The sequence below is a fragment of the Molothrus aeneus genome, chromosome 22 (assembly GCF_037042795.1).
Source record: "Molothrus aeneus isolate 106 chromosome 22, BPBGC_Maene_1.0, whole genome shotgun sequence".
In the NCBI taxonomy this organism is placed as follows: Eukaryota; Metazoa; Chordata; class Aves; order Passeriformes; family Icteridae; genus Molothrus; species Molothrus aeneus.
The window spans coordinates 6,199,856-6,212,426 of record NC_089667.1 but is presented as its reverse complement, the minus strand read 5'-3'; the positions used below and the strand labels follow the sequence as shown (position 1 = coordinate 6,212,426).

The window sequence follows — 12,571 nt, the reverse complement described above, 5'->3', positions numbered from 1 at the left end:
GATTGATGGCTACGTGAGAGAGCCTTCCAGAATCCTCTTTGAATAGCAAATGGTGTCATCCCGAGCTGCCGCTTGCCGAATTTCACTCCTCTTTCACCTTTTCTTCAAATCCAAACTCGGCGTGTCAAAAGTTACTTCTTTTCCTACAGAATGTTACCTAATACTCCTTCTCACTCACGTCACCCTAAATGAAGCTTTTTAGCCTCCAAACATTTATTTGCTTCCTGCCCACTTTCCAAGCCTCATCCTGGTGAGGGTGAATGATTGATTGGTTGAGCCAGATTTGAATGATTAAGCCAGATTAATGAAAACGAACGACTGAGCCAGGTTTTGGTGCTCGGAAGAGAAAATCTCTGCAGAAACCCCACCACAAAGCTGGAAAGTTCAGGTCACAAAAAAACAGGGCTTGAAAACGCAGCGAGAGGAACCGCACCCACAAAAAAACCCCAAAAAACAAAACAAAAAAAAAACCCCAAAAAACATCTTCTGCAGGGCAGCTTTCAGCAGCCGCTGATGGATTTTGCTCTGCTCCAAGAAAAGGGATTCAAGCCCCTCCCGAACGGGGCTGAGCGGATTCTCCAGGACACAACGTGGAGCGCACATGCCCTCGTGTGGTCGCTGCTCCCGCACATCCTCCCGCAGCTGGGATGCCCCAAAGGATTTATAAATCCCAAATTTATGAAATTTCCTCACTTTAATAACGCCCGGCACACTCAGATCACTGCCCCAGCCCAGGGGCGGCTCAAGAGGTCGGGCCACACGTTTGGCTGCCGAGATTTGCCTTTACACAGCTGAGCTCCAGCATCTGACAGGTTCTGCTCCTCATTTTCCTGGTTTCCAGTGCCTAAAAGATGCTTAATAGCTGCCAAAAAGAAAAAAAAATAAGGAGGCCAGGAATCCAGGATTGAAAGTGGACAGACTTTTGCTTGATTTGCATTAATTACTGCATTAGAAACTCCAGATATTGTGAGCGCCCAGCCCTGACCAGGATCCTGTACCAGGATTTTGCTTTTCAGGAGAAATTGTTGCCCACTTGATACTGTTTTCAGAACAATTAGAAGATTATTTATTTTTTAAAGGGATTTCTCCTTTCAGGGCTTTATTTGCACCACATCCTGGTGGAAGAACAGCCGCTGTGACACTGCAGCCACAGCACCTGGGACATTTAGGAAGTGAGAAGCAGCTGTGACAATTGAAATATTTCAGTGTTTGCAGCAGTCAGCAACAGCTCAGAGATCTAAAAACTTCTTCCTGCCTATTTTGGCAGAAGAGATTCATGGCTGTGCCTGCACTCAGTTCTGTTGTTGTTTCAGCCACATTCAAAACACCTTTTTGCCAAAGCTTTGTTTCCTCCCAGCTTATGATTTTTTTTTTCATTTTCCTATTTATTTATTGACGTACAATGGAGAACAGCCAACTTTTAGGCAAGCAAAAAGTTTTAGGTTGAAGCACATTTAGGTGCTTCATAGTCTTGTCCTGCAGCAATGCTCCTCTCCTGGAGCCGGAAAATCACCTGCAGAACAAAAGGTGTGAAATATTTGTGTTCCTTCCTGGCACTCTTTGGTTGCTTGGTCATTCCCCTTCCACTTCTTGGTCTCTGCCCCTTGCAGCAGAATGAGGGAGGGAATTGGAGGAGTAAAAATGAGCAAACTCATGGGTTGAGATAAAGAAATTTAATAGGCACAGTGAAAGTCACACACACAAGCAAAGCAAACCCAGGGATTCCTTCCCCACCTGCCATGTTCAGCATCTCCAGGAAAGCTCCACCACACATTAAAGGGAACTTTTAGCACCTTTGAGGAGGAGGAGGTCTATAAATAAATAAGGATTTTGGATTGTCCTTCAGTTTCAAGGCAAATCTTTGGTCCAAAAAGGAATGGAGGGTATTAACAAGCCATTCCTGGGGCCTTGGTGCAAAGCAAAATCTGTACATTGCTTTCAGTTTGGATCTTTAAAAACCCCTATTCCTGCAGAAAATAGAAGAATAAAGGCACAATGCAAAACCAGGACAAACACCACACACACCATTGTCACCCTGATTTTTTAAGTTTTTCTAAGCCTTCTAATGTTGACATTCTTGTAATGAACTTTCTGACACGCTTTCTGTAAATAACTGATTGGTTTGCATTCTTTTATGGAGGTTAAATTGGATGGGCTGTTGGTTTGTCCAGTGTCATTGAGAGATGGCCCTGTCACCCTCCAACCCACTGTCACTCTTGGAAATCTAGAAATGCTGGGACTCAGAAATAAAACTTCTCTCTTTTTTACCTTGGAGAGTTGCATGTCCACGTTGTAGTCATGGACATATTTTATGAAAAATCCTTTTGCTGGGATCCTTTCTCCTGAGAAGCTGAGAGGCCTCAGAAATGTAATATAAACAATGGTTATCTGCTGCTGTGGAATGCAACAGGTGCATCTGGGATTGGTCTCATGTGGTTGTTTCTAATTAATGGCCAATCACAGCCCAGCTGGCTCGGACTCTCTGGTCAGCCACAAGATTTTATTATCATTATTTTCTATTTCTTCCGAGCATTCTGAATGAAATCCTTTCTTCTATTCTTTTAGTATAGTTTTAGGACATAATTTTCTTTTAATATAATATATATCATAAAATAATAAATCAATCTTCTGAAACACGGAGTCAGATTCTCATCTCTCACCTCATCCTGGAGACCCTCACAACACCACACACCCCATTATCAAACAAGTGCATAGAGAGGGCAAGAAAGCTCTTGCTGACACCCAAAATCCAAATTCCAGTGGCTTTTTTAGGTCCATTTCCTCAGTATCCATAAATCTCATTGTCCACCCAAGTGGACTCCTTGCTCCTGCCCACGCGGTCCCCGCAGAGCTCGTAGATGTCGTTGGTGACAAAGCCGCTCTCCGTGCTGGCCAGCGTCACCCAGCCCCTGCTGGAGGCGTCCCGGGGGTCCCTGCAGGGGCTCTGCAGCCCCTCCTGGGCACGGAAGGAGGAATTCTTTGTGCCAGGCCTGGCCCCAGCCAGGTCAGCTTCGGATTGCTTGTGGATCACCCTGGAGATGTCCAGCCTGGGGCTGTCCCTGCCGGGCTGGGGCAGCCAGGTCCTGTCACCCTTCGGGGCCACATCCAGCAGCTCCTGTCTCCTTGGGAGGGCAGGGAAAAAGGGAAAAGCCATGAAATAGCCCAGAGGAAAACACAAACCAACAGCAGAGCTCTGGCAGTGATTTGGTGATGAGCCTGGACATTCCTTATTCCCAGGACATTCCTTATTCCCGGGACATTCCTTATTCCCAGGCTGCTCTCCTGGAAGATCCCAGGGCAGGACCTGCGGAGCTCAGAGGCTGGGGCAGCAAAACTCCTCCTGACATTCCCAAAATCCCAGCCAGCATTCCCCCTCCAAGCTGCTGTGCATGCAGGGAAAGCAAGGAGAGGGCATTGCTAAACATTCTCTGCTCCAAATTGTTTTTGTACTTTTGTTTCCATTGCTGCAATTTTTTTTTGCTTTTGAAGGGGAACTTCTGATAATTCAAAGCTTGAATAAGAAAAGTAGAAGGGTTAACACATCCAAATTGTAATCTTGGTGATATTTTTTTCCTGCCTGCTATGTCTGTGAATGCGGGAAAAGAAATAATGTGATTTACTTAGAGTTTTACTTCCAATTAACTCAGCCTGGAGCATCAGCATCACTTTTTCAGCATTTCTTTGGCTGCAAACACTCCTGTGCAGAGCTTTTTACAGGATGGTAAAATTAGCTGTGAACAGGACAAGGTGCCACTGCTAATTCAGAAAGAACACAAGAATTCCACTCACCTCTTCATGAACAGCCAAAAGCAGGAGATGCCTGTGATGGCCAGCAGGAGAAGCAGCACAGGAACGCTGGAAATGAGGACAAAGGCAAGGCCCTGCATGGGTTCTGGGGGTAAAAATGAAGCAGGGTCATGAGAAGAAATTGCAAGTTTTTCATGGTTAATCACAGGTGTACAAACAAAACATTCACAATAAATATAGTCATAAAATCCTCAATAATAATATAATATTCATTATATAACATTCACAATAAATAGAATAATATAATTCACAATAAATAAATAACAAAAGCGGCTTTTTCACACCCAAAATACTTGGCACAGCTTTGGATTTTGAACATTTTTACCTCCAGAGCAACCTCCTTATTCTGTCTGTGAAATACTGCGGGAAGTTTTTTTCTCAGAGGTTGTTTTCTATATTCAGCCTTCCACATTTTGAGCCAAACACTTGAAATGAGATTTTGAGAGCAGGATTTACCTTTGGCTCTCCCAGCTGTTCCATTGCCACCTTTCCGCCCGCGTTCCTCTGGGAATTTTGGCTTCCAGGGCTCTGTTGCCACAGCTGGAAAGAAGCAGCTTCATTAATTCTGCAAATTTTATTTATTTTATTTTTTTTAATAATAAAAAAGCGAGGCTGAGAGGAGATTGAGGAGGCTGAGAGCTGCAAGGATGCGTGAGGTGCACTGGGATTCTTGCACTTCAATCCCTGCAGGATTTTCCCTGCAGGATGGGGCAGGGAACAGCACAGAGAAAGTGCAAACTGCAGGGGAGCTTCTTTTTGGGTGTCCTTGACAGTGAATGGCAGAGTATTTCCACTGCAAGCCAGCAGTGGATATTATTTTTAAAAAAATTAATAATTAAAATAATTATTAATTGAAATAACTATTTTAATGATTAAAAATGTTTTAATAATTTTTTTAAAATTCCCAAACAAATATGTCCAACTCACCTCTTCGGGAATTGTCTATTGGAGCTGTTGTTGGCTTTTCTGGAAGAAAAGAGAAATGCAGAATTTCCCCATGAATGAAATGCACAATTTCCAGCCTGAGCACAGCTCTTCTGTGTTCTCCCCCAATCTGAGACCTCAAACCCCTCACAAAAACCCCCAGGGAATTGATGCAAACCACAAGCAGCTACAGACACTGGGATTTTTTCCTCATTTGCTGCATGAATTAAAAACTGAGGGAGGGTTTTCTGTCCCTGTTAGGTTGGATGTGACACACACGTGATCAGTATCTAAGGAGAAAAAGGTTTAATTCTGCATGTTCTCCAGCTTCTATACTCTTAACAAAGCCTGATCTTATATCATTAACTGCACCACAATAATTCATTATATTCATTGGTGCAAAGCAATTAGCGTCAATATGATTGGTAAGCTTTAGAGAAAATTCTGTAAGTTCACAGAACTTCTGTAAAACAGAAATTTTGTAAATTCTGTAAAACAGAAATTCTGTTCTACAGAACTTCTGTACAACTTAGAGAAATTTCTGCAAGTTTTACACAATTTCTGTAAAACTTAGAGAAATTTCTGTGAGTTTAACAGAAATTTAATAAGTCATGTATACACATGTACTCATGCACGTAGTCCAGTTTACAAACATTTTCATGTATCTTTCCTAATCTGTTCCCAGCCTTGTCTCCTTCCTTGCTGTGGATACACTCAAAAATCATCAATTATTATTTAATCATCAATCATTATTTAACCATCAATCATTATTTAATCTATTAATTCAGCTTTTCTTGCAGGCCACCTCTCAAGCCCCTCCAGAATTTCCCAATCATCCCCCACACTCCTCATTCCTCCTCCTGGGGGCCTGCAGAGCCTCCTCACCCTGGGAATATTTGCAGATGAAGTTGTTTTTCATGGTGCATCTGTCATCATTCCACTGGAACATGTAGGGACCCCCCAGCCCGGGAGGGGCAGAGGGTTGGTGGTAGAGCACCACGCACACCTCGCCCCCGCACGACGGCTCGTCCACGTACCAGTTCCTGGGGAAACACACGTAAAAACCACCTCAGGGGCGCCTGCCAGCAGCTTGGAGGGGGGAAAAAAGCGGAGTTAGAGGGGTTATGGCCCACCCTGCAGCTCCACTGGGGAAAATGGGAGGGGTGAAATGCAGTTATTTGTTCTTTTAGTTCAGATTTTTCAAACCCCGCAAGAAAGCTCGACAAATATCAGAGAGCAAAGGGTTGAGCTCCTCACAATTTCCCTCCCCTCTGAAGGGAAATTTTCCTCCACTGCAAATGGAAAATGGGAGGGATGAAATGCAGTTGTTTGTTCTTTTAATTCAGATTTTCAAACCCTGCAAGCAAGTTCAACAAATGCCAGCGAGCAAAGGGTTGAGCTCCTCACAATTTCCCTTCCCTCCTTCCTCTCCCAGTCAGCATTACCAAAAGGTCTCAGCTAGTGCAATTAACAGATTTTTATAATTATTTTTTAATAAATTTGTTTCTTAAATGTTGTGGCAATGAGTATGGACACCATGGAATAAACCAGAAACGAGGATTCGGTTCTGGTGCCTGGGTACATCTTTAACAACGTGGGTTTAGAATTCACTATTTTCTTGTAGACAAGGTCATTTCTTGAACATTAAAGTAGCTCAAAATGAGCTGCAATTGTGTAGAGAAAGTCCAAGTTCTCCTGAGCTTTCACTGAGCCTTGCAGAGGAATTTCTCCACACAATTTTGAACCTGTGCAAAAATCGTAATTTTTGCTTTCTCAGTCTCAATGCCTGCAGAATTTTGGCACCTATTTAATGAAAAAAAAAGAAAAATCTGAAGCAGAACCTGGCTTCCTCTGTCAGAAATGCACCACCACAGTCTTGCAGATAACTTCTTTTTTTTTTGTTTTCTAAGAATAAACCTCACCACCAGCCACCTGTGCTGCTTTTCCAGGCAGTGCACAGGAAGAGGCAGCACTGTAAAATCACTGTTGGTGAGGAGATATTTTATGCAACTCAGAAAACACCTCTAAAAGTGCCCTGATTTTGCCAATTGTTCAATCCCCACTGATTCTGGAATGAGCAATTTTCTGCCTGCCAAAAATTATGCATAGGACATAAATAATTCCAGATATCCCGAGGTACTCAGCATGGGAGAGCACCCATTTTAAATGGTGCTTTTCCAACCATTCCAATGCTTTATTTCTCCCTCATTTCCTTCCTCCCCTGGTGTTTTCCTTGGCTTTGTAACTCAGCAGAAAGAAGAGTGTCTCACCAAGGGAAGGCAGGAAAGCTGTGCCTGTTTCTTAGCAGCAAATTCTGGTTCCAGCTTCCCATTATCCACCCCCAAGATCTGAACCACGGGAGAGAATTTAAGATATCAAATAATGCTAAAACCTGGTTTTATTTGTTCATTTCTGAGAGGATGAAATGCTTTATGGGCTGCTCCCAGAGCAAAAAGGTCAAAATTTCAAGGTGGTTTTTTTACATGTCTGATATAAGGATGCAAATTGGTGTCAATGTTGTTGCTTCTATAATTTAATTATAACAAATCCTGTGGTTCCTTAAGACAAGGAAGCAGAAATTTAAAATTGCTGTGAAAACTTTAGTTTTCCATGGCTGCAATAAATCCTGCAGCTCTAATATTTTGCTGTCTCACAGGAAAAAAATATTATTCCCTCAGTAAGTGAATGACATTTTTCATTATTCAGGACATCAGGTATAAAACTTTATGGGATCTGCAGTGCAGGAACCTTCAGTAGGGGAATAAAATTTTTCATTTTTCACGACAGCAGGTATAAACTTTATGGTGTGGAAGGGGCTAACAGCAGACCTGTTAGCTAAAGGAGTGAGAAGGAGCTGAGGAGAAAGAAGAAGCTGATAAGGAGCTCTCTCCAAGGCTGTAAGCAAGGAGACCGAGAGAAGAAAAATAAGAGAACCTTGCAGCTGGAGGAAGCATTTTTAGAAAGTTAGTTAAGTCACTATAACTTTTCACCAATAGTATAACTATTATAGTTATAACTATTATAACTATATATATATATATAAAACTATATATAACTATATATAACTATAACGATAGCTATATATATATAGTTATATATATATATATATATTTATAACTATATATAACTATAATGATATTATAATAGTTATAATAATATTATAATTATAACTCTTTCACCAATAGTGTTATGTTGACTTATTGTGGCCAATAGTTGGGGTAGAAGAAGCATAAACAATTGCAAAGTGTATAAAAGTCAGCCACGTTCAATAATAAGGAGTTGCCAACTGAGCCTGTTTGTGGTCTCTGCTCTGTGTCGTGACCGCCCCGACAGCGACATTGTGGGCTCTGCAGTGTAGGAATCTTCAGGTCATTTGTAGCTGCCTAATCAGAGATTTTAAGGCCACAGCTCTTGTTGTTTCCCCTCCTTTTAGCCCCCAAAAATGATCAATTTAGCCTAAAGCAGCCACCCCCATGGAGCACCACCAGGAGGGCGATGGGATGGGTGCAGAAATGTCACCGTCACATTTTCTGAAAAATCCTCTTTGCCCAGGATTTTTGTCCTGGGAAGCTGAGAAGCCTCAGAGAAAAATGAAAACAACAATTATCTGATTGGCTTCTCCTGTGTTTTGCTGCTTTGGAATGGGTTTGGAGATTGTTTCATTGCTTTCCTGTGAATTGTTTTGACTTAATGGCCAGTTGGAGCTAAGTTGTGTCAGACTCTGAGAAGAGAGTCACGAGTTTTTCATTATTACCTTTTAGCCTTCTATTTGTATCCTTTCTGTATTCTTTAGTACAGTTCAGTATAGCATTCTTTAATATAATACGGATCACAAAATAGTAAATTCGCCTTCTGAGAACATGGAGTCAGAGTCATCCTTCCTCCCAACAGTGGAGGCCTCAGAAAATACAACACAGGAGGAGGACAAGTGACAGCTGTCACTGCCTGGATTTACTGGACAAAATCCCGAATTCCTGAGGGCCCCGCCAGTCCCACAGTGCCACTCCCAGGTACCCACCGAAATTTGGACGAGCTCCCATCTGACCAGGAGTAGAAGCTGTGACACTCAGTGCTGTTGTCCCCCTCCTCCTTCCTCCTCCTGAGCCCTATCCAGAAGTCTCCATCGGAGGCCAGGAGGCTCCTGATCAATGACTCAATCAGTCTCTGCTCCGCTGGGCTCTCGATGCTGACCAAGTGTCCCCCGTCAGCTCTGCAGGCCAGGTGAGCCTCCTCATAGCTGGTCCTGCGGGAGGCATCGTGGAAATAAACGATTTTGTAGCAGGGTTTCTGCGTCCCACGCCTGCAAACCGTCTGCCCTGCAGGGAGGGAGAGAAAACTGTCACAGGAATGGCACTGAACAGCACCAAAATTAAAATAAAACATCACTTTGAATGAGTTTTGTGCTGTTTATATGGAGAACACAACACAGGATAAAGGCTTTTGTGTTACTAGGCTGGTAAATGGCACCTCCAGATTTTTATTAGTGAATCTCAAAGTTTAGGTCCTTTCCTGTCCTGCTCTTCTCATGATTTTTCTGGGATTTGCAGATCCTGGGAGTTCCTCCCAAAGAAATACTATGCCAGAGCAAGCTGGCACATGCAACCTCTTAAAAAGCAAAGTTCCCCTGCAAGGGTTCCAAGAGGCTTTTAAAATTATGATTATTTTTAAGGAATTAAATGGTCAAAATTAGAGATTTCCTTATACAAGCAGAGATAGCAAGACTTAATCTTTTATGCAATATATATCCATATGCAATAATATATATCAATATGTAATATAGATATAATATAGATATACAATAAATATAATATATATATCTCTATGCAATATAGATATATAGATATGCAATATAGATTAAATGTATATTATATCTATATGCAATAAATATACAATATAGATATGCAATATAGATATAACATAGATTATCTATATGCAATATAGATATATAGATATAATATAGATATGCAATATAGATATAATATAGATATGCAATATAGATATAATATATCTATATGCAATATTTCAATGGATATTGCAGTGCCATAGAATCCCAGATTATTTGGGGTTGGAAAGGACCTTAAAACCCTCTCATGGGGACACCTCCCACTGTCCCAGGCTGCTCCAAGCCCAGTCCAGCCTGGCCTTGGGCACTGCCAGGGATGGGACATCCCCAGCTCCTCTGGCCAAGCGGGGCCTCACCACCCTCACAGGGCAGAATTTCTGATTTACATCCAACCTCAAACTCTTTTATTTCCAGTATCTGTACTGGGGATCACAGGATGAATTCCCACAGCCCAGTTTCCAGCTCTGCAATGTTTCTGCCTGCCCAGGGAGTAAACAATGTCTGTTTTCAGGCTGTCACAAGCCAAGGATTGTCTCATGCAGAAGCAGCAGAGCTTATTTTGGTTCGGAGGGAAGATCAAAGTGAAAAGACACATCATCCAAAATGATGCACTCGGGTGTTTTTTTCAGCAGAGCAGTCCCAATATTTAGACTGTGGAAACAAACAGCTTTGTTTTGCTCAGTAAATATTTCTTTGCAGGCACAATCTGCTAACCTACATGTTTTTACAGAAGGAAAACATTCAGCAACACTTGTGGTGTGCTTGGAACAAATGGATAATACAAGGACAGGTTGTTATAAACCCTGCCATGGGATCATTGCTGGCTTTGCTTTATCCTTTTATGTTGGTCACTGGAGGAGTGGGAGTTTGAACATCTTTCACACTAGGATTTTTCAACAGTTAAATAGCCAGAAATAGAGCTTGCTAACATTTTGCAAAGGGATTACAATAGAAGCAGGATTTGTACTCCAACAACACTACTAAAAAATACATTTCTAGCACAGCCTGTGTTTCTCTTGGAAATTTGATACTCTGAGGAAAAGACAAAGTCCCTTACCTCTTCTGAGGGAAATGTCCACTGCTGCTGGGAGAGGCAAAGGGAAAACACAGACAGCAGAATGTCACTAAAAACCTGCAACTCTCCAGAAACAGCGTCACAAAAACTGCATCGGCTCTTCCCTGACACACAAACACATTCTTTCCTCATTAAAAAAAATAGAGGAAGAAAGTCTCTGCCTTATCGGCCAAGCTCGCCGTTGCTTTCAGCAGAGGAAATTAGCTGGAGCTGATTCCTGGCTGGCTTTCAGTGCTCGGTTTGGGACCCGGAATGCGCAGCTCTGAGCCGGCCTGAAAGGATCCCTTGTGCTCCTTCCCCTTTATCTCCTCACTCGGGATCTGACTCCAGCGAGCTCCCCGGGCCAGGGCGGCGGGGAAAATCAGCCGGAAAAGTTGGAAAAGACGCCCAGAACGACCAAACTCAACCTCTCCCTGCACCGCCGCGAAGCGACAGCATCCCTGCCCATGTCGCGACAGCGCATCGCGACCCTCCCAGCCACAGAGGCGGGGGTGGCGGGGCCGGAGGGATGTTTTTTGGGTTAGAGAGGATCCCCACACGATCTCGCAGCGATCCCCAGCCCCTCTTACCGCTGAGCAGCCGCGCCCCCGCCGCGCAGCCCAGCGCGGCCGCGCACAGCGCCGCTGCCGCCAGCATCGCTCCGCCGCGACGGGACAGCGACAGCGACAGCGACAGCTCCTCCTTCCTCCCCTGCCTTCCTTCCTCCTCTGCCTCCTTCTCCTCCTCGGCTCAGCCCCGGCCCCGCGGAGCCGGCGTTGTCCCGGCGCTCAGCGCTCTCCTCCTCCGGCCGCCGCGCCCCGAGCCCCGCATGGCTCTGCCCGCATCGCCCCGATCCCGCTTTATGTCCCCATCGCACCCCCCGCCCGCCAGGAACCACCCATGGGCGGATCCAGCCCCGCGCTGGCCGTTTCGGATTTTCTATTTATTTATTTATTTATTTATTTATTTATTTATTTATTTATTTTTGGGAAGGTTTTTCCTTCGCTTTCCCGGCTGTGGATTTGCTGCGGAGAAGTGGGATGAGCTTCATGGTTTCCTGTCGCTCCAGCCACCCACTGACCTGTTATCCATCCCAAGCCCAGTTTTGTAAATCTAACTATTGGGATTTTTTTGTTTGTTTGTTCGTTTGGTTTTTTTGGAAGGGTTTTTCCTTCTCTTTCCCAGCTGTGCATTGCTGCAGAGAAGTGGGATGAGCTTTAAGGTTTCCTGCCCCTCCAGCCAACCACTGACCTATTCTATCCATCCCTGATTTTTTTTTAGATTTAGAAAAGTTTTCTAAATCTAACTATTCGGATTTTTAAATTTTTTTAAAGGTTTTTCCTTCTCTTTCCCAGCCTTGGATTTGCTGCGGAGAAGCGGGATGAGTTTTACGGTTTCCTGCTGCTCCAGCCAAACACTATTTAATCCATCCTAATCCCAGTTTTCTAAATCTAAATATTCATATTTTCTTTTTTAAAGGTTTTTCCTTCTCTTTCCCAGCTGTGCATTTGCTGTGGGGAAGCGAGATGAGCTTTATGGTTTCCTGCTGCTCCAGCCAACCACTGACTTCTTTTATCCATCCCAATCCCAGTTTTTTAAATCTAACTATTTTCCAAAGCTAACTATTCTAAATCTCACTACAGAATCATTGTATATTCTATATTCTATTCTATATTCTTGAATCTAACTGTTCTAAATATTCTGGCTATTCTGAGTAGGAAGGGATCACCACAAGGAACACTTTAAGTGCAAAATCGGGATTGGCTCCAAAATCTCGGTGTTTTTAGCCCTGAGAAGGGAAGCACAGCCAGGGAATTGTGATTCCTGCATGGATTCTTGGGAAGCTGCTCCACACCTGATTCCTGCAGCCCAGGCTCTCCATCCAGCCCTGTTTATGGCTCAGGCTGTCACATATTTTAATTGCAAAATTGCTGCACATTTGC

General features: G+C 43.4%; 1 protein-coding gene across 3 annotated transcripts; it reads right to left on the bottom strand.

The window, feature by feature from the left end:
• Positions 1 to 1,658: 1,658 nt before the first annotated feature.
• Positions 1,659 to 11,440, bottom strand: LAYN (layilin). 3 transcript variants are annotated; one of them, XM_066564378.1, is made up of 8 exons: positions 11,219 to 11,440; positions 10,632 to 10,658; positions 8,750 to 9,047; positions 5,617 to 5,774; positions 4,735 to 4,773; positions 4,264 to 4,347; positions 3,790 to 3,892; positions 1,659 to 3,122 (listed from the first exon to the last, which is right to left on the bottom strand). In XM_066564378.1, the coding sequence occupies exons 1-8, from the start codon at positions 11,283 to 11,285 to the stop codon at positions 2,783 to 2,785; spliced, it is 1,116 nt and encodes a 371-aa protein (XP_066420475.1). In that variant the 5' UTR covers positions 11,286 to 11,440; the 3' UTR covers positions 1,659 to 2,782. The 3 variants fall into 3 exon arrangements, with proteins under 3 accessions (XP_066420475.1, XP_066420476.1, XP_066420477.1); XM_066564379.1 differs by having other exon boundaries at positions 10,632 to 10,655; XM_066564380.1 differs by lacking the exon at positions 10,632 to 10,658.
• Positions 11,441 to 12,571: the final 1,131 nt, after the last annotated feature.

Bases quoted from the DNA above. Each gene is read 5' to 3' on its own strand.
- LAYN (XM_066564378.1), bottom strand. From the start codon at position 11,285: ATGCTGGCGGCAGCGGCGCTGTGCGCGGCCGCGCTGGGCTGCGCGGCG. The intron at 5,775-8,749 runs GTGGGTACCTGG...GTGTTTCCCCAG, and splicing joins GGGAGCTCGTCCAAATTTCG to GAACTGGTACGTGGACGAGC. The intron at 4,774-5,616 runs GTGAGGAGGCTC...CTTTTCTTCCAG, and splicing joins CATCTGCAAATATTCCCAGG to AAAAGCCAACAACAGCTCCA.